Source organism: Phodopus roborovskii, unplaced genomic scaffold (assembly GCF_943737965.1).
Source record: "Phodopus roborovskii unplaced genomic scaffold, PHOROB, whole genome shotgun sequence".
Taxonomy (NCBI): Eukaryota; Metazoa; Chordata; class Mammalia; order Rodentia; family Cricetidae; genus Phodopus; species Phodopus roborovskii.
This window is the reverse complement of record NW_026126480.1, coordinates 53,232,986-53,258,290: the sequence shown is the minus strand read 5'-3', so window position 1 is coordinate 53,258,290 and position 25,305 is coordinate 53,232,986. Positions and strand designations below refer to the sequence as shown.

Here is a 25,305-nt window from a genome sequence, read left to right as displayed (position 1 = left end):
ATTACTCAAGCCCATACAGTAATTTTTCACAACTGATATTTCACTGAGAACACTGACACATTTATGTAGTATATTCAATTAGCTCACTTTGTGGGTATGCATGTTAGAGAAAGACCCCAGAACTTCTCACATGCTAGGGAAGGGTTTAATACTGAGCTGCGCCTTCAACCCCTAGATTAATATTTTATTATTTTTTAATCTATATTCATCTTTCCTGCTGTGGCATATATTTATCTGGCTCATGAATCAAACTAAATCAGCCATGTTTGTCAGCTTCCCCTCCTGTTGTACTTTCTGGAACATGAGTACAACAGACTACTTAAAAAATTTATTTAATTTTATTATATGTGCATTGGTATGAAGATATCAGATTCCCTGGAACTGGAGTATGGACAGTTGTGAGCTGCCATGTGGGTGCTGGTAGTTGAAAGCACATCTTCTGGCAGCCAGTGCTTTTAACCTCTGAGCCATCTCTCCAGCCACAGCAGACTACTTTTTACTAAAATTTGGTAGGGCTTGCCAGTAAGCTCTTTGTGTTGGTAAAAAACAAAACCAAGCATGTTTCACTTTCCCTTCAGAAGCCCTGCCCCTCTCTGAGGACTTCTCATTGGAAAGTGAACCAGTCTGAATATGTAAAGCACTTAGCACCTGGGACTCATGGGAAAGACGATAATCCTCTGGGTTATGAGGACAGCATGAAGACACCGCAGAGGCCCAGAGACTCTGTTACCTTGTGAGCAGGAAAATCTCCTGGCTGTTGTTTACAACTAGATTCCCAGCGGGGAGAGAAAGATCATTTCTCACCCTGCAGTAACTCTTTGCTATCATCCATCTTTCCCTAATTTCTATGGGCACCTATTTATTATGCACAAACACGCACTCACCCAACCCCACAAGGTGTTGGGGTTCTCATGGGGATACTGACCCTCAACTCGATTTTAAGGGTTGGGGTTGGGAAGGGGACTGCTCACCATGTCCAAGCAAGTGGTATACCACTGAGCTACATCCCAGGCTAGATTTTTATTTTTTTTAAAGACAGGGGTTTTATGTTCTCCATGTTTGGCTATGTATAACCAAGAATGACCCTGAACTCCTGATTCTCCTGCTTGCCACCTTCGGAGCGCTAGGGTTTTAAGTGTGTCACCACATCAGGCTTCCTTCTCTTTTTCCTGAAGGCAAGAGTCCAGAATCTATACAAGTCATAATTTATGCTAAGTATGCAAAATAAAAGGGCCAAAAGGGAATCCACGGATGAATGGGGTTTTTTTTTTTTTTTTCGTTTTTCATTTTTCCTAACTGGAATGCTGTTAATAGGGCATTTACACTTAAATGAAGTGGCACGCAGCCACGAGAAATCCAGTCCGAATAAAGGCAACAGCACAATTGATAGGGGAGGTCCCGGCCGCGCCCCGCTGGCCAACCAAGTCCCGCCCCTAGTCAGGTTCAGGCTCCGCCCCCGGCGCCGCGTTAAACCCGCTGCACAGAGAACCAATCACGGTTGTTTTCTCTATTTCCTCCCTTTTTGGCTTCTGCCCTCAGCCAACATGGCGCTTGCTCAGAAGCTGCCAAGGCTATAGGAGTTGCCGAAGCAGGTCCGGAAGCTACCGAGCGAGTCCGGAAGTTGCCGAAAGAGAGCAGCGGGGAAAGAGGATGGCGGATCTCATCGCAAGACTTCGAGAGGACGGGATCCAAAAGCGTGTGATACAGGAAGGCCGAGGAGAGTTGCCTGACTTTCAGGATGGCACTAAGGTTCGTGTCCATCCTCTCTCCCCTTCCCCCCATCTCTCTTCTGAGGCGCGGTGCGCATGCGAGGCGGGAGGAGGCCGTAGGTGAGAGGTTGCGCATGCCCAGAGCAGCCGCTAGTCACCCTACCTCTCACATGCCGAACTCGACGCTGATTGGTTTGGATTTAAGTGGGAGTAAATTCATATAACTACCCGCCCCTTGGCTTTGTTTTAGTGCTGCATTGGGCAGGGGTGGGTGTCAGTCATCTCCAACTGGTTTGGGGGTGGGTGTGACCTCAGTGTTGTTTCTAGGACCTGAAGGTTCAAAGTTTATGCATTTTATGAGTAAAGGGCCTTCTGAAACCATCTAGAACAACTTCTTGGTTAAGATGGGAAAACTGAGGCCCTGGAATTCGAAAACACAGAGACCCAGAGATCTTGTTTTCCAGACCAAACCCCTTCGTCAACTTTCTGAGAGTAGCATTGCTTTTGCATCTAGGCACCAAGTTTAGATGCACCCTCCGGAAACACTCTAGGAAACACCCTGCTTTGCCCCTGCAGACCTCTAATCACTTTGTGAGCTGATAGCAGTGAGCCAAAAGCAAGAATTCTGTGAGTGAATGTGTGTCCCTGGCCAGCAGTGTTAGGCCAGCAGGTTGAGAGTCTAGCCTAATGAGGTGGTGGGTAAATGCTTAGAGCATAGAGCAGGCGTTTGGTGGTAGTGATCAGCTGTACATAAAAAAAGGGATTTTCAAGCTGGTCCTGGTGACACAGACCTAGAATCTCAGTTACTAATGAAGCCGAGGCAACCTTGGCTAAAGCATAAGTTCTAGGCCAGCCTGGGCAACTTAGTAAGACCCTGTCTTAAAAAGTAGAAAGAGGTAGAAAGCAGGCTTTGGAAGAAGTCTGGCAAGGGGGATTCTAGATGGAACAGACTATTATAAGGGTAGAAAAATCTGTGAGTAGGGGCACCCAGTAAATAGGAACTTAGGAACTGGCAAGAGTAAATAGTTGTGAGGGGTTTGGAAGTGGGGGCAATCTCCTGCTGGTAAGTTAGCTCAGTGGGTAAAGGCACTTGCTGCCAAGACTGACAATGACCTGAGTTGGATCCTTAGGACCTAGATAGATAGATGGTAGAAGACAAGTGACTTTTTTTTAAAAAAGATTTATTATGTGTACAGTGTTCTGCCTGCATGTTTGCCTGCAGGCCAGAAGAGGACACCATATCTTATTACAGATGGTTGTGAACCATCATGTGGTTGCTGGGAATTGAACTCCAGACCTCTGGAAGAGCAGCCGTCTCTCCAGCCCCAAGAAGTGACTTCTGCATGTTGTCCTCTGACCTCATACAGGCACTATAGCACATATGAATAAATGTAATTTTAAAATATCACCAGGGGTAGGGATGTGACTTAGTGGTAGAGTACTTGTCTAAGATGTGGAGGCTTTGGATTTCATTCCCAGCAGGAAGGAAAAGGAAAAAGCCCAGCTATCAGTGAGCATTGTGGTATATGTTTATAGGTTTATCTCCCACGATGCTAGACAGATACAGTTGATTCAGTGTTACCGGTGTGGAAACTGACTTCAGAGAGGCAGCACAGCCATGTAGCAGGTCAGAGTGTGGGCTCAGCTAGCCATACCCTGTTGTGATTTCTGTGTTGAGCCCTCTTCTGTCTGCCCTCACTCTAAAGTGATCTTATCTCCTTGCCCAGACTCTTGTCTCATGTGGAGGCCTGGCTCCCCTTGCCCCACTGACCTTGATGTTGGAATGGCACGACAGTCTTTTTGTTTGCTCATTTGGTTTTTCAAGACAGGCTTTCTTTGTGTAGTTCTAGCTGTCCTGGAACTCTCTGGGTAGCCCAGGACGGCCTTGAACTCAGAGATCTGCCTGCTCTGCCTCAGGTGTGTATCTCCATGCCCAGCTGTGGCAGCACAGTCTTAATCTACACCAGCTGTGCTGTCTCCAGTCCACATCAGTCCAGGCAGAGTTGACTTTCCCTTGGGTCATACAGAAACTGTTCATCTTGCTCCCTCCTCCTGTCCTTGTCCCTCTTAAAAGTGACCACATCATAGCCACAGAACCTAAGTTGGATCAAGTTCCACTTCTGCTAGGTGCTACCCAGTGGTCCTCATCTCAGAGTCAAAACTCAGGTCCTTATGATACCCTACACGCCCTGTGGAGTTCATCTCTGCTCATCCCTGGACTCCGTGGAGTTTGCACTCGGTCTTCACTCTGCCCTGTGGCATTGGCTTTGCTGCATTTAGACACCACATATGTTGCCCCAGTGTGTGGCTTTTGTACCTGTTGTTCCTTTGGCCTAGAAAGGTCCTATCTTAGTCCCTGCCTAGCTCACTCTTTTCAGAGCTCTGCTTAAATTTTGCCTCCTTGAAGAGCCCCACCCTCCGCCACATCCCCAGTTCTGTTTGTTTCTTTGTTTATTTATTTATTTATTTTTGCTAAAAATGCTAGAAAAGAAAAAGAAAAATCACTAGAAAGACAGTGAGAGCTCGATGGGTCTGTGGCTTCTGTGTGATTTACTGCTGTGTTTTTGTGTCTTGCACAGAGTAGGCATATAGTAGGAGCTCAGTAAATCTTTGTTGAAAGTGTCATTGGAAACAGCCTCTTTGTCTCAGCCCTGTCATTCAGTAGCCATGTGCCTGGGCATTTTACTTCTCTGCCTATGGCTTAGCTCTCACTGAGGTGGTGGGATAAAGTCAGGTGTAGGGCTAGCTGGTGGTCCAAGGAGAACTTTATCCTTTGTCACATCTTTAGAAGTAGGGCTAAATTTGACCTTGCTGACGATTTGTACCTTTGTCTGATATCCCATGTGACCCCACAGGCCACATTCCACTTCCGGACGCTGCATAGTGATGATGAAGGCTCCATACTAGATGATAGCCGAACACGTGGCAAGCCCATGGAGCTCATCATTGGCAAGAAGTTCAAGTTACCTGTGTGGGAGACCATTGTGTGCACCATGCGTGAAGGGGAGATTGCCCAGTTCCTCTGTGATGTCAAGGTATCAGTCCTGGGGTCTGTGGCATTTGTCTGGCCATGCCCTATGGCCCCTACCCATGTAGTCACTCCAGACTAAGCTGGGAGGTGGTGGTACATGCCTTTAATCACAGCAATCTTCCAAACTCACCGGTCTCCTGACTTGTATCCTGGCCACAGTCCTGTCTTTTCCTGTCTATAAAACATGCTAGGCAAGTACACTACCTCTGAGCTACACACCCAGCCCCACTCTTTAGAAGCAGGTGTTTTGTTTCTGTGTGTGTGTATGGGTGCCCTAGACTGGCTTGAGAACTCCAGGGATATACCTGTCCCTACCTCCCAGCGTTGGAGTTGTTGGCACATTGGAACTCACACTCAGCTTTTACATGGGTATTGTGAATCTAGACACAGGTGCTCACACTTTACCCTTTGAGCCATCTCCCCAAGCCCCTGATTTTTGTTTTGTTTTGTTATTTTGAATCCCTGTACTACTCAAGATGTTCTTGAACTCCCAGACTTCAATGGTCCTCCAGCCTCAGCTTCCTGAGTATGTGGGATAATGGGTGCATCAAAGTATCATGTAGTCTTGTTTTTTTCACGCTTTGGGGCCCGCCACCCAGCTCCCAACTAAATACACAGAGATTTATTCTTAGTCATGAATGCCCAGTCTTGGCTTGTTTCTAGCCAGCTTTCCTAACTTAAATTATCCTGTTTCTCTTTAACTATTATTTTGCCTCTGGGCTTTTTACCTTTCTTTATTGTATATGTCTTTCTTTCTTTCTTACTCCATGGCTGGATGTGTGGCTGTGTGGCTGGTCCCTGGTGTCCTCCTCCCTTTTCTTGCTCCTCCCTCATTTTCCCCCCAAGCCTAGATTTCTCCTATTTATTCTCTCTGCATGCCAGCTTCACCTATTTCTCTCCCCTGCCTAGCTGTTGACCATTCAGCTCTTTATTAGGCCAATCAGATGTTTTAGACAGGCAAAATAACACAGCTTTTAAACAAATGCAACATAAAAGAATGCAACACATCTTTGCATGATTAAACAAATATTCCACAGCATAAACGAATGTAACACATCTTAAACTAATATTCCACAACAAGATGCTCCCCCTGGGGATTTGGTTTTGATTTTTGGATATGGGTCTCTCTGTAGTCCTGGCTATCTTGGAACTTGCTCTGTAGACCAGGGTGGCCTCGAACTCAGGGCTCTGCCTGCCAAGGTATGCACTACCACTCCCAGTTCTCCTGGGGATTTGAAGTTGCTGCCCTGATGTGAATGAGGGTGGGGCGGGAGAAGGAAGCGGTGGTGCTGGGAACAGGATGTTAATGAGTTTGGCTTGTAGGATTCATCCCTAAGGGGGAAGGGACAATGAGAAGAGACTAATATTGGATCGAGGACAGGAGGCAGAAGTGAATTGTGGGTCTCTCTGTTTGTGGCTTGGGCAGGTGCTGGATTTGATGGCCAGAGATCATGGCAAAGCTGAGGACTACTGAGAAAGTAGGCTGAGAAGGCAGACAGGCACCAGAGGAAGCTGGCAGTGGTGGCACATGCCTTTAATCTCAGCAAAGGAAGGCAGAGAAACCTTGTCTTGAAACACAGACACCAGAGGGAAAACCCCTCCTGTTTCTGAGCAGGCTGGGGCTGGGACTTGACCTTGTGTGGTCAGTACCTGCACACATTGATGGACCCCCTGCTGTCTTCTTGCAGCATGTAGTCCTGTATCCTCTGGTGGCCAAGAGCCTCCGAAACATTGCTGAGGGCAAGGACCCCCTGGAGGGCCAGAGGCATTGCTGCGGAATCGCTCAGATGCATGAGCATAATTCCCTGGGTCATGCAGACCTGGACGCCCTGCAGCAGAACCCTCAACCCCTCATCTTCCATGTTGAGATGCTGAAGGTAAGGTGTGAGGCCCCCTGCTTTGTCTACACCCTCATGTCCATGGTTGGTCTGCTATGGAAAGGGGCAAGGATAGGGAAATGTGTGGAAGCTCTAGGACTCTGCAATTCCCCTCTGACCTCAGTGATCAACTCTTTGGGAGGATTGACCATCCACCGTGACTCTTTTATCCTTTGTCTGTGAGCCCATCTTTTTTCTCCACAGCTGGCCATGTTTTGAAGGTACTGGGGGTTTAGGTCGTTCCTTTTGTCTACCTAGGTTAGTTTCCATGGAACATAAGCTCTGCCAGGGCATATGTGTTTGCCATTATCTTCATTGCTATGGTTTTAGTGCCCGGGATGGTTGGGCACAGAGGGATGATGTGTGAGTGCTGAGACTTCAGTGGACAAATGACTTGGTTTCCAGCGTCTAATGTCAGAGGCCCAGTCAGCCTAGGGTTTGCTGGCCAGTCAGGTTTGCTGCAGAGGACTCTGGGGTGCCTCATGGGCTCTGCCTTGAATTGGTCCCTGCCTTGGCAGGTGGAGAGCCCTGGCTCATATCAGCAGGACCCGTGGGCAATGACAGATGAGGAGAAAGCTAAGGCAGTGCCACTCATCCACCAAGAGGGTAACCGGTTATACCGTGAGGGGCAGGTCAAAGAGGCTGCTGCCAAGTACTACGATGCCATTGCCTGCCTCAAGAACCTGCAGATGAAGGTATACCCCAGAGGCTGCAAGGGGGTGGGGGCAGCAGAGCCGCATCTCATGGTCTCCACTTTCCTTGCCCCCACACACCTCAGGAGCAGCCTGGGTCACCTGACTGGATCCAGCTAGACCTGCAGATCACACCACTGCTACTCAACTACTGCCAGTGCAAGCTGGTGGCTCAGGAGTATTATGAAGTGCTGGATCACTGCTCCTCCATCCTCAACAAGTATGACGGTAAGCTCTAGGCCCTGTGGTAGTCCTGAGTGGCCTCTTCCCACCCAGTGCTATGGGCATATGGATCCAGCTCTTAACCCTGACATCTCCTCATTCTGAACTCCCCCCAAGAGCCTGACCAGAGCCTCCACCCCAGAAGGGTAAAGGATGTGTCCAGGAAATATGGTGGTACAATGGGGCGGGTAGACCCAGGTTCCAGAAGACAGGCTGGCCAGTCTCTTCTCATGCCTTTGCCTGCCTTCTGCTCTCTGATGTCCCTGCAGACAATGTCAAGGCCTACTTCAAGCGGGGTAAGGCCCACGCTGCTGTGTGGAATGCCCAGGAAGCCCAGGCTGACTTTGCCAAGGTGTTGGAGCTAGACCCTGCCCTGGCACCTGTGGTGAGCAGAGAACTGCGGGCCCTGGAGACACGGCTCCGACAGAAGGATGAGGAGGACAAAGCCCGCTTCCGAGGCATCTTCTCCCACTGACCGGGCCTCAGTCCCGTCCTGCTCTGCCAAGCCCACTGCTGCCACCACCTGTCCATCCCCCACTGCCACTTTGCGCTTCTGTGTATATAAAGGCCTTATTTATCTCTCTGGTTTGCCGAGCTAATCAATCCCAAAGGCTGGTCATCACTGGCTTAATGGGAGGCAAGAGATCAGGTTCTCATCCTCGTTCCCCACTGGTCTGCTCTAAGGTCTCTGGGAGTGTTTCTTTCTGACCAGTACTGGGTGGTGTCTGGAGCCTCTAATATTAAGTAGTAGATAAAGCAGGCTTGGTCCATATAGACCACTCTGTTTCAGCCTGTTTCCATGGCCCCCTGGCTTTGGCTTCTGGCGAAGACAGGTTTCCTTGGGAGCAGGGGTGAGACGGGGCTGAGGAGTTAGGAAGCCATGTGACTCTCATAAACTCTAACACTGTCTGAGGTTGAGAGCAGGGGAAGGACTAGGCAGACTGTCTAGGAAGTGACTTTGGGAAGAACAACCAGGGCCCTTAGGGGAAGTGAGAGGTCCTACTTCATGACTCTGAGCAGGTCCTGACCCCTTTCAGTACTTCAGTGTCCCAGACCAGTTGGCACTTGGTAGAGTACAACTGTTTATTTTCATGGGTTCACACACTGGAAAAGCTGCTAGGCCCTAGCCCACTCCCTCCTTCCTCCCCTGGGGGCTAGGTCCCTCCCCCAAAAAATGGAAGTAATACTAATACTGAGCCATTCAGGATATGAGGTCAGGGCTGGGGCCAAAGATCTAGGCCCCAGTCTCCCACATAGTCACTGAGGACCCTTGAGTATCAATAAATAACCCAGGTCCAGCCACAGCCTGCTTACTCTTCACTGTCCAACTTGAGGCTGATGCTTCGGGTCTTGCCCCTAGTCAGGGTGGTGGGAGGCGTTCCTGGACCCTCACGGTCCACCTGGCTAGGGCCTCTGGAGCGAAGTAGTTGGCTCTGCTTGCGGAGGAAATCCACAGGGGCAGCCACAGCATAGCTGCTCTTGGCCAGGGCAGCTCTTGGAGGTCCTGAGGGGGTATGGGAGTGGGAGCCTGCCTCCAGTTGGCCCAAGTGGGCCACATAGCCATCTGACAGGAACTGTGGGCAGAAGGAGGCAGGGATGAGGGTACCACTAACTTCAAGCCTGTACTCCACCTTCCCTGTTCTCACTAGGAACCTTCACGGTAGGTAGACTGAGTGATACTGGCGGCATGGCTCAGCCTGGCCAGGAAGCTTCCTCTCAGTAGGCAATATCCCTAGACCTTGAGCCAGACACCTTGGCTCTACTCCCAAATCTGCCTCTTTGGACCTGACTCATCCTTAAGCTAGCATCTTGGGGAAAATAACAGCAGTTAGCATTTAGTGAGCACTCGGGCCTCGCCCTGAGCCTTTGACCTGCAGTGAGTGATGAGACTTTTGTTATAAGCTAATGAGTACAGATAGTGCAGAGGCTCAGCAAGGCCATGGCAGATGATCAGTGTCCAAGGCCTTGAGCATCCACAGCCTCTATGGTCACTTCTAGTCTGTCTACAGCAAGCAGAGCCTATGGCTCCTATCTCAGGAAGCACAGTTCCTGGGACCACCAAGGCTTTGGGCAGTCCTTAGCCTTGGCCCTGGGATTTTGTTCCCAGGCTTCCCTTGGGTCTCACCTGGCACTGTGCCTGAAGCTTACGCACAGCACGGCCCACAATGTAGGTCTGACTCGGAGACAGTCCCAGTGCTGCATACACTGCAACATCTTTTGGGGACCCATATCCAGCCACGATGTTCAGTTCTACCTGTGTTGAGAAGCCAGGGAGCTGCCCTGTGGGTGGAGCCAGGGTGGGGGTGTGGCATGCACTCCCCCATTGCTGTTTCAGGGGCAGCACTACTTGTTAGGTGCTGGAAAGGTCCTAGTCAGTGGGAGTGGGACCACTGTCATGCGGGATGGGGTGAAGGCAAGTTGGGACCATTATCAGTTCGCAGTACCTCTTGCACCAGGCTCTGGAGAAACATAGCTTTCTGCCGCAGTGGGTCATGGGTGAGGCCATCACAGAAGGAGACAACACCATGGGGGAAGTTGTGTTGCGACAGCCAGGCTACCACACGGTGCTTTTGCATGTCAGGCCGGCCGGTTACATACACAATCAGGTAGCCGGAGTCCTGCCAGTGCCTATGAGATGGAAGCCGGTCAGATCCACTATCTAGAGTGATGACCGGTCATTGTGGCCAGCAGGGCTGCAGTTCCTACCTGACCACGTCCACAGCGCCAGCGCGCACCTTGGGGTCGCTGCCCATGATAGAGACACTGGCTGTGAAAGAGCCGTCAATACTGAAGACTACAGCTTCTGTGCCTCTCGCAACCACGGTCAGACAGCACTCGGCATAGGTGTGGTCGCCCCTGTGGTCCAGGGAGGCATGGCATGAGCAGAGTGGGACAAGGCTGTCAGAGCCGAGCCCCACAGGAGCCCAAATACCTGCTGCTCACCTGACCACCATGCGCACAGGGTAGACACCGATGCCCAGTGCGCGTTCTGAGGGCACTGGGAAGGTGAGACGGCCTGAGCTGTTGGTGACCTCAGTGCCAAAGTGGATCCACTTGCCTGACAGTGGCTGTGTCATAACGTAGACATCCACCTGAGAGGGTGGGGAGGCATGTCAGAGCAGAGGCCGGCTGGGCGGGGGGAGGGGGGGCACAGAACAACCGCTAGGGCAAGGTAGGAAACACCAGGAGCATGGGCATCTGGTCCTGACCTTCTCTCCAGTGAGTGTGACCACATCCAATGGTCCATACATGAAGCGCCCATTCAGCACCTGGGGACGGCCCTCGCATACCACTGTGTCACTTGCCCGATGGTTGGAAGTGACATTCTGGTGGGAAAGAGGATAAGCTGGGACTGGATAAGAATGCAGATGTAGGGAGGAAGAGTGGGTGTAGAGGTGGACTCCGGGCCACTCTGAGGGGGGGCATGAAGGAGTAGGACTGCTGTAGGAGACAACGGAGGAGCGTGCGAACGCCTTAGACCCACATGAAGTCTGGTGTATGTGGTGGGGGCACATTCCAACCGTCAGAGCCAGACAGGGTACAGAGATTGATGTCAGGTAGGGCGACTGGGCTCAGGAGAGCGGGTAGAGGAATCTGAGGTTTCCAGGGGTAAAGTCTTGAGGGTGGGACTTAGAGCATGCTGGGGAGATGTTCAGGTTGGTGTCTGGCACCAGGGCACATACCCGGATCTTGACTTGTGTTCGTTTTCGCTGCCACTTCTCCCTGGGGAAGGCAGGGCTGTAGATGGATGGCTCCTCACACTCTGTCAACTGTGGCTGCTCCTTCTCAATGACCTGCCGGGGACACCCAGAAGGAAACACTAGCCCTCTTCCATAGTTCTAGGCTTCTGGCCCACATCCCTGGCTGCACTCACCTGTCGCAGGATGAAGGCCACCACATCGGCTGATTCCCAGTAGCTGGCGTGGAAGAGGTGGGGTAGCGTGACCGTGGGAAAGGCGGTGAGTGCCTCAGGGCAGTACAGTGAGTAGTCGATCCGCTTGGCTCCCCACCAGCGATCCAGGACTACACAGCCATGGTGGGCAGCCAGTCAGGGTGGCCTGCTGCCCACTGCCCATCTACCTGGCCTATGGGGACTCTTCCCGCCCTCCTCTCCATCTACCTAGGAGAATGTGTGTATACTTTAAAAAAGTGATACTCTTCCAGACAGGCTGACAGTGCAGGCCAGGAGATGGCTGACTTACTCTTCACCACCTCACTGGTGGTGCTGGGGGCTGCTGGCTGGGTTGGCTCACTGCCTAGTTCACTGCCCTTCCAGAAGGCACCACTGGCCGAGGTGGGCGTGGAGGGCACCATCATCTCCAGCTCTTCCAGGAAGAGGCCCGAGTGGGTCTGCAAAGTGTCAGCTGGGGAAGAGGCCTAATGTGAGCACCAGGCTGGGCCAGGCTGCCCCCATGTCTTTTCTTCCAGAGCTCCCAGAATCACGCAGCTCCTTAGCCTCTACTGTCTTCCCCTCTAGCCTCTCTGCTTGGCTGAGGCTGAAGATTTTTAGGGATTTTTCTTTTTTCAAGGGAGGGACAGTGTTGTCTGTGGTTGTACCCAGTAGCTAACTCCTACCAGAGTGCCTGCCAGCAAACATGCAAACATATACCATAGGGCCCCCTTTAAAACATGCAACCAAGTACACATGGGGACCATGGTGCACCCTTAACACACAGGCGCAACAGCCATGTGCACACTGGCATGCCAATGCCCCTCAGTTTCCTCTCTAGATTAGTCACTGGTTCCTACTTGACCCACATCCAAAGGCCCTGGGAACCCTGACTGACTACGGACGAGGGGAGGGGTCCTTGCACCTGGAAGGGGTGACATGACAGGTTACCTATGATGTGGGGGTACTTCCTGTTTATTACTGTTTCTCCCCTTAATTTTGGCTGGGGAGGGAGAGTTGTACCCAGCAGCAGGGATGAGCCATCTCCTAGGGGAAACTTCTGGTAACGTGGTACAGCCAGGGGGGCGATGGCCTGGAACTTGGGGGCCAGCAGGGGCTCCAGGCGGGAGGCACAGGGGTCAGCGGCATGGAAGAGGTTGTAGATCTGCTCACAGGCTGGACGCATCTGAGCCACTGTGTAACCAGAAGACAGAGAAGAAGGTTTTTGTTTGTTCGTTTTGATTTGGAAACAAGTTCTCTCTACAGAGCCCTGGCTGTCGTGGATCTCATTATGTAGACCAGGCTGACCACTACTCCACATGATGAGGTTCACCTGCCTCTGCCTCCTGAGTGCTGAGATTAGAGGTATGTGCTACCCCACCTAGCCCAAAAAGGGGGAGGTTAAAGCCAGGCAGGCATTGCATGGGTCTCCTGGCCAAGCAGCAATGGAAGCCTTCCGTTTTGGGATGGAGCACTTCCTGCATGTGGAACTTCCTTTTAGATGTATTTATTTAATATGTATGAGTGTTTGTCTGAGTATGTGTACCATGCACATGCCTGGTGAGGCCAGAAAGGGCCATCAGATGGTCAGAACTGAGTTACAGATGGTGGTGAGCTGCCATGTGGGTCCTGGGAAAGGATCCTGGGTCCTCTGCAAGAGGAATAAGTACTTTTGTTTTCTCTTTTTAGAGACAGTATTTTTCTATATAACAGCCCTGGCAATTGAGGAACTCTGTAGACCGGGTTGGCCTCAAACTCACAGAGATCTGCCTCTGCCTCCTAAATGCTGGGATTAAAGGCATGCGCCACCACCACCTGGTTGCAACAAGTACTCTTAACCACTAAGCTAACTTTCCAGCCTTGGGAGCCCTTTCTTACACAGAATCTATCCCCCCCGCCGAGAAATTTCTCCTGATCTACTTTGGGACATAGCCTTGACTTATCCTTTTGGGGCCTTCCACCCCTCCCCTCCCTAGCCAGGTTATTACTTTGCAGTGAGGAAGGGCAGTAAGAATGCCCCTGTCTTGGATGAGCCAGCAAGGCTAGAGAAGCAAACAGAAGCAGATGAGGGGCACCTCCTTTACCCCAAGGGCTCACCCTCCAACGCGGGCATCACGGTTTTGCGTAGAGCCAGCACCAGGCCCAATGGGGAGCCAAAAAGGAAGAAGCCTGAGACCTTGAAGTCCAGGCGAACAGCGCTAGTGGGGCCATCAGGAGTCTCAGAACTGGCAGAAGGTGGACAGGAGGCTGTGCTTGCCCGACGGGGCTCCCCAGATGAGGTGGCTGTGGACGCTACCTGTAGGCTGTGGGGGAAGAAGAAACTCTGCTACTGCTTCCAAAGTCCAGCCTATGCTCAGGGCAGGGGTTATTGGGCAGGGTTGTCACCTGTTCTGAGAGCCATCTGTCTCGGGACCAGCCGTGTCACTGGAGGTACGCTGAGTAGGTAGGGCTGAGGGTTCTGGGCTAGCACGACCCAGTACCTCTACTCCATCTGCCAGTGGGTCTCGTACTGGGCCAATCTCTGGGGAGAGCATCTCATTGTTCTAGAAGGAACAAAGAACAGAAGCATCCTTAGGCTTGAGACTATCCGATTCCTATGTAATTTGGAAGTGAGGAGACAGACTTAGGGTTTTGTTGGGCAGAGTCCTAGAGGAGACTCAACTTTGCAGCTGGGGCCCTGCCCACATGCAAAGAGGCCATGTTCCAGGGGGCAGAGACCTAGAGATGGAGACAACCCCCCTCCTGAGGAGGCTGGGTTTGGCCACACTGACCATGCTCCCACGGCGGCTGCTGCCCCGACTCCCGGTGCCTGCACTGGCACTGTGGCAGAGCGCATCAAAGCCCAGGATGCCACCGACACCATCTCCGATCAGCACCACCTGGTTGAGAAGGTGGCACAACTGAGAGGCTTTGTCCCCACCAAGGTGGGGCCACAGCTGCATGGGTACTAGATGCTTCCTGGGCGGGTGTCTAACCCCTGACCTGCCCGCAGAAACCTGTGCCCTCCGGTGAGCGCAGGAAGGCTGCATAGGCCTGGTTGGTGCGAGCGATGACAGTGGCCACGGCACCCTGGTAGCGGGAGGATGAGGTGGCCAGCAGTGGCAGGGCAGCCAGCGGAATGTGGTCCTGGGAGCGGGACAGGCTATCACCATCATGGCTGTAGGGGCTCAGGCTGCAGGAGGAGAAGGTGTGGTGGGTGGGTAAGGGCCTTCCATTTCACCACAGCCACCAACTCCCCTGGGCCTGTTAGCAAGCGTCCTCTGTGGGGTGTCAGACCTGAGAGGCTTTTGAGGTGGAACCACTGATCAGTCTTTTCACAGCCAGGCATGATGGTGCACCCTGTGACCCCAGAACTCTAGAGCAGTGGTTCACAGCCTTCCTAATGCTGAGACCCTTTAATAAAGTTCATGTTGTAGTGACCCCCCCCAACGGTAAAATTATTTTTGTTGTCAATTCATAATAATTCATAATGAGTTTGCTACTGTTATTTATCATAACATAAATATCAGTGTTTTCTGATGGTCTTTTTGGGGTCATAACCCACAGGTTGAGAACTGCTGCTCTGAAGGCTGAGCTGGGTGGATTCTCACAAGTTGAGGCCAACCTCTGCTATAATGAGTTCTAAGCCAGCCTGGGCTGGAGTGAGACTGTGTCTCAAAAAAGCAGAGTCAGTTAAGAGCACTGGTTGCTCTTCCAGAGGACCCAGGTTCAATTTCCAGCACCCACATGGCAGCTCACAACTATCTGTAACTCCAGTCCTGGAGTATCAGATATCTTCTCCTGACCTCTGGGCACTAAGCACACATGTGGGGCACAGATATACATGTAGGCAAAACACCCATATACATAAAATAGCGATCCAAGCAAAATCAAACAAACCAATATAGAACTGGCCCATTCATTGCAAGGTATGTGAGTCCTCTCCCACCCCCAGGACCTCCCTGATCTTGGGAGTCCCCAAATAGATGACTGCCCCTTGGGGACCCTGTGTGTGCTCCACCCTTCCACTCCTGGCCAGTACTTGGAGACAAGGGCATAGGCAGCTGCACAGATGGGTGGGCAGGGCACCAGCCGCAGTGCTACGTGACCCAGGGCCTCGGGAAAATGGACTCGGGTGACGGCCTCAAAGGCTGTGCTCAGTGTTTGCACATCGGCCTGCTTGGAGTTGGTGTCTCCAGGGCCAGAGTCCAGGATGCTGCCGCTGTGTAGGATGAGGAAGAGGGCATGCACAGAGCATGCCTCAACCCCTAGGTCCCCTGCTCCATCCAGGCCCTGAGGACATAATGAAGTATGAAGCATCAGATCAGTGGCCAGTCAGCAAGTGAGTGGAACATGGACATAGGGTAGTTGAACATACTTGCCTCTGAGTCCCTGGGAGCTCGGGCCCCATTTTCAATGCCTTTGGTAGTCATGATTGCAGGATCTAAGGCAAGGGAGAGCTAGTGAGGGGACCAGAGATGACTGCCTGATGCTCCCTATCTTACTCTTACCCAAACCTCCAGGCCATTTTACATTCTAGGCTTTTCCTCATGCTGACCCTGGAATGTTGCCACAAAATATTTGGCAAATTTCTCATCCTGACCCATCTGACATAGTAAATCACAGGACTAGAGATTTAGTTCAGTGGTAGAGCACTTGCCTAGCAAGCATAAGGACTTATAAGATAAAATCAAAAATGACCAACAAAACTTATCAGCATCCATGTCAAGGGAACAACATGGCAGCCATGAGCCACACATGGCTGTTTATATTGAAATGAATTAAAATGCAATATAAGAGCCTGGCCGTGGTGGAGCACAGAGGCAGGAAAATCTCTGAGTTTGAGGCCAGCATGGTCTACAGAGCGAGTTCCAGGACAGCCTGTACACACAGAGAAACCCTGTCTCAAACAAAAAACAAAACACTCATTTTAAGTTACATGGTGCTAGTGGCTACCACATGAGGTGGCTCAGACCTAGAATATTCCACTGTCTTAGCTCTGTTGGACAGCATTGGTTCAACCCCTTAAACCCCAGTGTAGACATTAGTCCCAATGGAAAGTCTTCCTCAATACCCAGGGAGTCCTTCCCTGGCGTCACCTGAACCTGTCTGCATTTTTTTTTCGTCCACCATTCCACCTTTTATCCATCCATTTGCCATCTGAGTACTGATGAGAACCCTCTCCAGACCTATACTCCTCAGGCCCCATTCACTCAGGGCTGAGCTGTTCTGAGTCCCTGCTGCACATAGGGTGCTGGTGTCTAGTACCCTGAGGTAAAGTCTTTACCTGGTACCCCCTCTACCTCAGTTGGTGAGGCAAAGGCATCGATAAAATCATTGGAGTTCCACTTGGTCATCTCCTTGGGGAAAACCTCATCGCTGTCCGAGAAGCCTTCTGAGGGGACAAGGGTTATGTCAAGGGATGGGATGTCTTAGGAACTCTCCAATACCCCCAACCCCCACATATACGGCTTCTATGCTGACCGTGGGCATCAAAGAATTCTTCCTCGGAGCTGTTCTCAGAGTCTCGGGCAATGTTCTGCATACGCCACTCAGATAAGCTCTGTGGAGACACGCCACCTGCAGGACAACCTGGGCTTCAGCTTGGGAGACCAAGTCAGGTGAGTGGCTCCCTCCCATCCCTGATCCTGCACCCAGTCTCACCTCCATGTTGGGATGAGTAGGAGGAACGGGAGGATGAGGACCACTGCTTCCCAAAGCTGGCATCTGGTGAGGCATCAGGGACAGGAGGGGCCTCAGGCCCATCAGGGGTGCCAGTGCTGCTAGTTCCGGGTCGGGCCTCAGTGCTGGCTTTCCCAGGGGTCTGGACCTCAGGACCCTCACTGCCGGTGTTGCACTTGGCCATGCGTTGGGCCAGCATACGTGCAGTCTCCTCCTCCAGAGCCCGGATGTCAGCCATGCTCAATTCTATCCACTCATCCTGCCAACACCAGGCCTGGCGGTGGGCCCGAAGCATCACCCTGCGCAGACCTGCAGATGCCCCAGGCATCAGAACCATGACTCGCACCACAATTTCCCTACCATTGTAGCCACATGCCCAGTCCTTAAGGTTAGGTAATGGCTCCCGCAGGCAATCTACCCACCAAGAACAACATAGCAGATAGAGCAGGACCTATGCTGTCTAAGGGACAGGGTAGAAGATGGGCATTTGTCACTGTGTCCTCTCTTGTCTACTTCTTTGAACACTCTGAGCACTGATCCCATCACTAGCAGACAGCACTAAGGCTTGTGGCTTGCTTTCAGCAGCTTCCTGCTGGCTTCTGCTGAGGAGCTATCAGTCAATTAAGGTGTTAACAGTTAATGAAATCGTCATGGTTAATGAAGGTGTTAATAGTTAATGGAAATTCTGGCAATCCTCAGAGCGAAAGATAATATCCATTCTAGAATATTATCATCTTAAGGAAAAAAATAAAGTTAAGATACTCAGAGGAATCTAGGAAGTAAAGTAATAATGGTTGAATTACAAACCTCTGGAAGGAGATGCATTAGCATCCTAACAGAAGTTATATGTTGGTGATTTTCATTTTCTTATTTGTACTTTTGATTTTTTTCCAAATGCATTACAGGAAGTCTGACTTACTCTCTAAACTCAGTGTCTTTATCTGCAAAAATGGGGATAGCGGTAGCCTTTGTCTTACAGGGGCGTCATAGGTGCTAAAGGAGATCCTGCAGTAAAAGTGATTCTCAAGGTTCTGGGACATGAGAACCACTCAGACACTGGCTGTCACTATCCTCACCTTTCTCATGTCAGAAAGGAACATTAAGATGCTGAGTTGGCTCACAGCTTGCTGGAATAGCCACAGGGGGTCAGTAGCGGGTGAAGCAGAACACAGGCTATGGAGCTCTAGCACCTGGGGATGGGTCTCTCATCTGCCGAGTAAGCAGGGCTGGGTAGCAGCTCTGGGGGTGGGGTAGGGTGGGGTCAGAAAAGGCTTAGAATTGGGTCTTCAACATCAGGGCCTTAGCTATGACACTGGATGCTGGAGAAATGAGGGTATCCTGAGGAAAATGGTCCAGGAATCAGTGCTTCTTAGCCTGCAACCCCCAGGAAATCCTGGGAGGGCTGGTGAGCCTCCTGATGGAGCCTCTCAGTATCCCCCAGACTCACTGGAACTTCACAAAGGCCACAATGTTTTTGAGTATCAGAGACAGCATGGGTCTCAGAGACCATGCTGCCAGCTTCTTAACCCCTAATTCTTTCAGGTACCTCAAAGCAGCTCCCTTGATGCTACACTATCCCCCCTCCCCCACCTATGTTCTACCAGAGGTGGAAACGATGGCTTCATGTTGCTATGTCTCTAGTGAATGGGAGAATTCCTGGTTCCAAACATGGGTCTAGTGCATGCTGGGTATTCCTTATTTGGATGCTCACCAACATCATGGATGAACTGCTCAATCTTGGCCTGCATGCCCCAGTAGCGGAACTCAACCTTACACAGCTTATAGGCACACATGAGTGGTCCTGTCTGGGCCGCTGTCCGTGCCCAATCATCAGCCAGTGGCCCTCGGCCGGTCTTGACTGAGCGGTACAGTCGGGGGTCCTCTTCTGCTTTGTACTCTCCTGGGGCCACAGCATCCCGCACGATATCAATGGTGTCTGAAGAGGTTTGAGCCAGCACTAAGAAAACCAAGCCCCTTTTCTAATCTCTACTGCCCACCCCCACCCCAAGAGTTAGGAGGAAACCCTTTCAGAGACAGCAAGATAAGAGACATGGGGCTTGCCCAAGACTGCCCACTAAGGCAATAACAGCAGGGGGCCCAAGAAGGCCTCACCCAGGATTCTCTGTCTCCTCTCAGCCCCACTCAGGTTGAAGACATTAGGCTGCTGCCCCCCATCAGGCAGGTAGTAGGTCTCTATCTCAATGGAGAATTTCTCCACAAAGGGGCAGGTGTACCTGGCAGAGGGGAGTATGAAAGTCACTGGTGTGTTCACAAGCACTGTTTCTTTAACAGTCCCGAGTCTGTGGCTAGTTCACACACTCACCGTGTTCGGGTGTAGGGGTAAGCATTCCAGGATTCCTCTTCTACCTGCAGAGCAGCCTTGGGCAGCAGTGCCCGGAACCAGCCTGGGATGTGGGAGCCCACGTGATACACCTTGTGTGTGTACTGTCCGCTGCCTCCAGGCCCGTCTGTGTAGGGCCGGTTAGCCAGGATCTCCACACCGCTCCCCTCACCACTAGACTCCTCCCGGCTCTTTTTCTGCAGCCCAAAACAGAGAATGGGAAGCTCTAATCAGCTTTAATCCTGGGGTCCTCACCTTGGCTCTGATTCTTTGCATAGCCTTTTAAAAAAAGGTTTATTTTATTTCAAGTGTATGAGTGTTTGCCTGCCTATGTGTATGTGTAGTACACGCATGTTGATGTCCAAAGAGGGCATTGGATCCCCAGAAATTGGAGTTGCAGTTGTCTGTGAGCTGCTACATCAGTGCTGGGAACAAAATCCAAGTCCTTTGTGAGAGCAGCAAGAACTCTTAACTGCATAGCCATCTCTGCAGTCTGCATAGCCTTTTCAGGTCCCTGCAACTTCCTGGGGTTGGGATTATAGGTTCTGCCCAGTTCCCATAGGGTTCTTCAACCTAGCACTTGATCTGGTTGGTTATTGTTTGGGATGTAGAACTGGGATTTGTTGACAAACAAAACTGCTACAATTTAGACTGCAGCAGAGGAAAATAGAAAACAGGAAGGGAGGAAGTGCCCTGAGGAAAGAAGGCAAGACAAGACAAGAACTGGGATAAGATGGTCACAGAGGATCTGATGGAGAGGACTGAGACCATGACTTGAACATGTGATGTGTGTATACATCGGAGGCTGGAGGGTGAGGAACTCAAATCAGAGAGGTCTGTGCAAGCTTGGTAATAGAACATGATGAACACGTTCGGGAGTAGCAACAAGACCACCTCACAACATACTTGACCTGCCCCCTTCCCTTTGGGACCTTATTCCCCGATCCTGTGACATCCTTGATAGTGTGAGAGCCTCTAGCTGTCCTTGTATAGCTCTGAAGCCTACATGTGGTTCACTCAACCCCACAGGGGTGGGATGTGGCCTCCTCTACTCCTATAGTTATACTCTGTAGGCCTGGGAAACAGACCTGGACCAGACCCCCTGAAAACCTGATGATAGCTTGCTTGCCTTGATCCAGCATCTTCCTCACAGCTCAAGGCCAGATGCCCTTCCTCACCATTCAGTTCCTGCCTGTCCTGTCCCTGCCAGTTTTGGGGCCTGGTTTACATGCACCTTTCTGATCTCCTGGGAATGCTAGGATTCTACACTTTTCCCCAGAACCCCTTCCTACTTAAACTACCTTCCCCACCTAGTGTCCCTAGCTTCCTAGTCTCTTCATAGACTGCTTTCCCCTCCCCCACGGGATTACAGATTTTTAGGATTAAAGGAGACCATATGTGGGCTGTGCAGGCTGGGCATTTAATGGAAGGAAAGCACTCGGCCTTTCCTGCAAACCCCCCCCCCCCGCCCCTCTGTCCCTCCCTTCTGCTTTAATATCCTAAGGATGTCTCTTTTCCTTTTCTGGGCTACAGTACCCACTAATGGAACTGGGAGGGGGGATCCAATGGGACTATCCCCCCTTCGGCCTGCGAATTCTTGCTTCATTCCACCATGAAGCATAGCTCCATTACAACCCTCCCCACCGTTCTCACCTGGATCATGTAGAGCTGGGCCACCTGGTACTCGTCCAAGCTCATGGGCAGCAGGATGTGGTACTCCTTGATGAGCATCCTGAAGATGCTCCGCTGACCGCGTGCGGCCTCCTCTACTCCTAGCACAGGGTACCGCGCGGCTGTCAGTGCAGGGCGGCGGTGCGCGGTCCCGAGCCCTGCACGCCCGCCGAGGGGCTCGGGTCGCGGAACCCCATGCCCGGGTCCACCGCGGGGAAGGCAGAGGTGAACCCAGTGTTGCCTCCCGCACCGCCAGAGCCGGGAGCAGCAACGAGGCTCAGAGATGACCTCTTTTTCACGCAGCCCCCGCCCCCCGCCCGCCTGTCGTCATGGCAACCGCGCACTGACGCGGGCCCCCCAGAGCGGCGGTCGCAAGCTGACACGCCGCACGGCCAGCCTCGTGTCTTCACCGCGGCCGCGTCCAGCGCCCTCCCCAGACAGCATCCCTCCGAGGTGCGCCCGCCTTCCAAGACCAGAACCTTAGGGACCCGCCCCCTTCACCACTTCATTCCCCGAAGTCAGTGGGGTTCCGTGTACCCCACTCCCAGACGTCCACCTAAACCCTTATGCCCCAACAGGGAATGGCCCCCATGTGTCTCTGCAACTCTGCCAATGCTAACTTACCTTTCGGTGCCAGATAAACCCCTCTGCGCCCCCCAAACCTTCCTTCACCACCCTAGTGGGTTCCCAGGTCCTGAACTATACCCTCGGTCCGCACTCATTCTCCACTCGTCCTTGCAGCTACCCATCCCATCATCCTCCCACGAGGTTGCCCATTCCGGGCTATTGCAGAACGGTCCACTGATATCCCTCCGGCCTCCGCCCAGGGAGGCCCGCTCTGCCCACCTGCGTCCCGGCCCGGCGCCACAGTTCCGCTGCAGACACCTCTCCTACCCCCACCTCTCACCCGGAGGGCGGGCGAGAGGCCCTCGGTCCCTACTTCCCTCTGCTCGGAGTCCCAGTCGCCAGGCACGCTCTTGACCCGCTTGCTCACCGACGTCCCCGCTCACCTCTAGCTTCTGGCGGGCGCCCCTCACCCGGCCCGGGCAGGGGCGGCCGGCCCCAAGGTAGGAGTCCGTTGCGCCCCCAGCCCTGGTCTCGGGTTCCAGATGGAGCCCGATCCTCCGGAGGTGCAGAGCGGGCCCATAGCCCCGACCTTTTTCCCGATCTGCCCGCCGGCGCCCCTGCTGTCCCTCCCCGCCGCGTCACTGCGGCCGCCCCGCCCCCTTCCTGGGCCCGGCTAGCCCTCCCCACCCCGGCAGGGTCGGGGCAGCCCCGCCCGCGGCGCAGGCAAGCAGGCCCCTGCCTTCCTTCTTCAAGGCTGGTGGGGAGGAGGCCGGTACAATTCTTTACTTCTGTGCTGCGTGGATACCCCAAGGATTCTCGGTTTCATTTCCCACTCTGGCCCAGCCAGGGCTGCCCTCCTGTGTGTTGAAGCGGTGGAATTTGACATGGCTGGGTCCCAGGGTAAAGGAAACGCTGTACCCCAAAGTTAGCCAGAAGCTGGTAGCTCTCACTTGCCTCTGCCTAGGGTTGGGATTTCAGGTCACTCAGCTACAATACCCAGGTAGAGGCCTCTGTTATTACAGTTCTCTGGGCCACCCATTAATGGAGCCCAAGTCCTTCCCTACTCATGGCTGCTGGGCTCTCAAATTTGGCCACCCATCTGAGCTACCCCTGACTCTGCACAAAGGCCAAGACACTGAGGATGGCTCATGCAGCCACGCCCAGCCTAGTGGAAGTTGTAAGGTCAGTGGATAGCAGCATCAAGCCAAGGTACTGGAGGAAGGGAACATCTACCTACCTCCCCCAGAAGAGACCTGGTGTATTTAGTCTTCCAAGGACAATTTAGAGCAGAGGGTAGTGTAGGGGCATTAGGGCATTCAAGGGAGAGACTTAAGTGAACTGGTATTTCCACCCTGCCAGGCATGCCTGCCAAACCAGAGGAAGGGCCCTCCAGGCTGTGGCTGTCCAACAGTGCCTCCAGTTGTGAAGGCAGCCAAGGCCCTGTGCTGCCCCCTAGTGGCAGCACACTACACTATGCAGGGTTCCTCACCACGGGTGTTCTGGCCTTTCAGCTACCCGCCTGCTGGATGGAAGGCAGAGTGGGTGAGAAGGCAAAGCTAGGTTCAAGACCCTCCCTGATTCCTGCTCTGCCCTTTCCTTCCTGCCTGGCCCACTCAGGCTTCCCCAGAGGAACAGACACAGAAAGGCTCACAGCTGAGAGAATGACTCCAAATCATCTTTTATTTATATAAAAAGGGCGTATTTAGTAAAAGACACACCAAAAAGAGTCGGCTGTGGCCCCAGAGATGAGGCAGGGAGACCTTCTACACTCCTGTTGGAGGGGGAGGAGGAGGCCTGGACTAAGATTTAAGAAGTAAGTGCGATGTGGCGGGGCCACAGAGAGGAGCAAGCTCCAGTCAGATCGGCATTGTGAGCAGGTCATGGTGGGACTCACGGTGGTCTCTCTACTCACTCCTGCAGATGGAAGAGCCCAACTGGAGGAAGATCTGCTACCTGGTCCCTGGAGGATGCCCACCAGGGACACAGGACAGGAAGCCCAGAATAGGAAGCAACTTGGGGTGAAGGCCAGGCAGGTGCTCTGCAGTAGCCGGAAAGGTCCCGATGAAAGGCCAAGGTGCTTCCTGTTACGTGCGGGCATTGCGTTCTGTTTCTGCCAAGCACTCTCTGACCAGTGCCCGGGCATGGATGATGCCTGAGGTGGGGTGGGATCGGGAAAGTAACAAAAAGGGTCTTAGCAACCTTCCGCAGCCACCACTCCCACCCTTTCAAGCAGACACTCCCCCACCCACTTCGTGGTTCAGCAAGAGCAGCTCTAATCTAATGCGGTTGGATGAGATTAAGAGTTTAGCCAACCCTCACAAACACCCTGAGTTCCCAGGCACATTTTTGGAAACTGACTCAAGTTCATTTTGAACACCTGTCTGGGTAGAGGCTCTGGTCCAATCTAAGCAGGCCCAGATAGCCTCCCTCCTTAATGAAATGTCTTAGCTTTCCGTGTTTGTGTCCGGGGCAGAGCATGGTTGGGCTTCCCTCACCTCTCTTCAGGCGCTCCATAGCACTCTTGCTACCAGCATAGGTGGGCCGAATCTCTTTTCCCATCTCTTCTATGACAGACAGCAAGTCCGTGTAGGTGCTCTGAGAGCCCTGGGAACCAGGTGGCTTCATCGCCTGTGTCAAAAGAAGATAGAGAAGTGACCTCAGACCCCGAGGGGCTCTCCTGTCCTCATCCATAAGCAAGCTCTTGGGCACACTCACCTGTACATACCCCATGGAGGGCGGTCCAAAGTCGTTAAACAGTGGTCTGAAAGGTGCTGCAGCTCCTGGCACTGAGCCCGATGGCGATGGGACACTTCCGGCTACAAAAGTGGTCAGAGTGTAGCAAGGGTCTCCTCACCGCTTTCCAAGCCCCGGACCGTTCCCCTGACTATCTCCAAAGGCATGCTTCTTCACTCCACGCGGAACAACTTCAGAGACACACTCCTCCCCCTGCGCTCCACCTACAATCTCTACGTGACCACGCCCACTTCTCAGGCCAGCAAACTGAGGCCGAGCAAGGCTCGCCTAGCAGGCCCGGCATTGCAAAACTCGAGCCATTTCTCTTCAAGACCTCGCCTGACCGGACAAGGGGAGAAAGGGTGGAGTTGGAGCCTCACCTGTAGGGACCGGGGTGCCTGGCCCGGGGGTGCTGGAGCCGGGGGTACTGCTGGGGGCGGGCGCGATGGGTTTGTAGGACATCCCAACTCTGGGTGCGGCGGCCGCCAGCCGGCCGCTCCTCCGGGGTTGGCTGTCCGGCCGCTCAGCCGCACTCTGATTGGCAAGCAAGCAGCACGCCCCTGGTAAATAGAGCTCCGGCCGGAAGGGCGGGCGGGCACGACCGCTCCTCACTCTCGATTGGTCCTCTCAGCCGTCACTCGAGCCTCCTCATTGGCTGAGTCCAGCCCCCGCAGGCCGCAACCGCTGCCGATTGGCTTCCACCTTCCGGACCTCGCACCTGTCTGCCCCGGATTGGGCGGTGACTGACGCCCTCCTCAATTGGCGAGTTCGGGGCCCGGGCCCGGCGCGCTTTCAATCCGATTAGTCCCGAGGTCCGAGAGGCGGAGCTTCGGCCGCGGGGCCAGTGTGGTCTTCGCGGTTCGCTCCGTTGATGTGTGGCTGGGCGCCGGACACACTCCGTCCCCAGCCGTC

At 52.9% G+C, this 25,305-nt stretch overlaps 3 protein-coding genes across 5 annotated transcripts; 1 reads left to right on the top strand and 2 right to left on the bottom strand.

The window, feature by feature from the left end:
* Positions 1 to 1,508: 1,508 nt before the first annotated feature.
* Aip (aryl hydrocarbon receptor interacting protein) lies at positions 1,509 to 8,112 on the top strand. The gene is made up of 6 exons (XM_051193549.1): positions 1,509 to 1,749; positions 4,565 to 4,744; positions 6,429 to 6,617; positions 7,136 to 7,312; positions 7,396 to 7,537; positions 7,801 to 8,112. The coding sequence occupies exons 1-6, from the start codon at positions 1,651 to 1,653 to the stop codon at positions 8,004 to 8,006; spliced, it is 993 nt and encodes a 330-aa protein (XP_051049506.1). The 5' UTR covers positions 1,509 to 1,650; the 3' UTR covers positions 8,007 to 8,112.
* Positions 8,113 to 8,596: 484 nt separating this feature from the next.
* Pitpnm1 (phosphatidylinositol transfer protein membrane associated 1) lies at positions 8,597 to 22,302 on the bottom strand. Of its 3 annotated transcripts, none has more exons than XM_051193548.1 (24): positions 22,104 to 22,302; positions 21,076 to 21,194; positions 19,405 to 19,619; positions 19,194 to 19,315; positions 18,793 to 19,017; positions 17,064 to 17,390; positions 16,884 to 16,979; positions 16,687 to 16,794; positions 15,782 to 15,843; positions 15,442 to 15,692; positions 14,403 to 14,592; positions 14,192 to 14,299; positions 13,806 to 13,963; positions 13,518 to 13,723; positions 12,444 to 12,614; positions 11,734 to 11,895; positions 11,406 to 11,554; positions 11,215 to 11,325; positions 10,741 to 10,857; positions 10,475 to 10,623; positions 10,238 to 10,387; positions 9,976 to 10,159; positions 9,669 to 9,785; positions 8,597 to 9,105 (listed from the first exon to the last, which is right to left on the bottom strand). In XM_051193548.1, the coding sequence occupies exons 2-24, from the start codon at positions 21,151 to 21,153 to the stop codon at positions 8,842 to 8,844; spliced, it is 3,720 nt and encodes a 1,239-aa protein (XP_051049505.1). In that variant the 5' UTR covers positions 21,154 to 21,194; positions 22,104 to 22,302; the 3' UTR covers positions 8,597 to 8,841. The 3 variants fall into 3 exon arrangements, with proteins under 3 accessions (XP_051049505.1, XP_051049504.1, XP_051049503.1); XM_051193547.1 differs by having other exon boundaries at positions 9,657 to 9,785; positions 16,687 to 16,791; XM_051193546.1 differs by having other exon boundaries at positions 9,657 to 9,785; positions 22,104 to 22,301.
* A 1,012-nt stretch (positions 22,303 to 23,314) lies between these two features.
* On the bottom strand, positions 23,315 to 25,305 carry Cdk2ap2 (cyclin dependent kinase 2 associated protein 2). Its single transcript, XM_051193542.1, has 4 exons — positions 24,774 to 25,305; positions 24,376 to 24,476; positions 24,156 to 24,288; positions 23,315 to 23,812 (listed from the first exon to the last, which is right to left on the bottom strand). The coding sequence occupies exons 1-4, from the start codon at positions 24,853 to 24,855 to the stop codon at positions 23,745 to 23,747; spliced, it is 384 nt and encodes a 127-aa protein (XP_051049499.1). The 5' UTR covers positions 24,856 to 25,305; the 3' UTR covers positions 23,315 to 23,744.

What these genes read in the sequence shown, in the direction of transcription:
- Aip (XM_051193549.1), top strand. Translation starts at nt 1,651, where the DNA reads ATGGCGGATCTCATCGCAAGACTTCGAGAGGACGGGATCCAAAAGCGT. An exon ending in TCCATGTTGAGATGCTGAAG is followed by an intron (nt 6,618 to 7,135) that starts GTAAGGTGTGAG and finishes CTGCCTTGGCAG; the next exon opens with GTGGAGAGCCCTGGCTCATA. An exon ending in CATCCTCAACAAGTATGACG is followed by an intron (nt 7,538 to 7,800) that starts GTAAGCTCTAGG and finishes ATGTCCCTGCAG; the next exon opens with ACAATGTCAAGGCCTACTTC.
- Pitpnm1 (XM_051193546.1), bottom strand. Translation starts at nt 21,153, where the DNA reads ATGCTCATCAAGGAGTACCACATCCTGCTGCCCATGAGCTTGGACGAG. An exon ending in GAGCTCCCAGGGACTCAGAG is followed by an intron (nt 15,693 to 15,781) that starts GCAAGTATGTTC and finishes TTATGTCCTCAG; the next exon opens with GGCCTGGATGGAGCAGGGGA. An exon ending in CACCAGTGAGGTGGTGAAGA is followed by an intron (nt 11,555 to 11,733) that starts GTAAGTCAGCCA and finishes ATGGCTGTGTAG; the next exon opens with TCCTGGATCGCTGGTGGGGA.
- Cdk2ap2 (XM_051193542.1), bottom strand. Translation starts at nt 24,855, where the DNA reads ATGTCCTACAAACCCATCGCGCCCGCCCCCAGCAGTACCCCCGGCTCC. An exon ending in AGGCACCCCGGTCCCTACAG is followed by an intron (nt 24,477 to 24,773) that starts GTGAGGCTCCAA and finishes CCACTTTTGTAG; the next exon opens with CCGGAAGTGTCCCATCGCCA. An exon ending in CCTCCATGGGGTATGTACAG is followed by an intron (nt 24,289 to 24,375) that starts GTGAGTGTGCCC and finishes CTTTTGACACAG; the next exon opens with GCGATGAAGCCACCTGGTTC.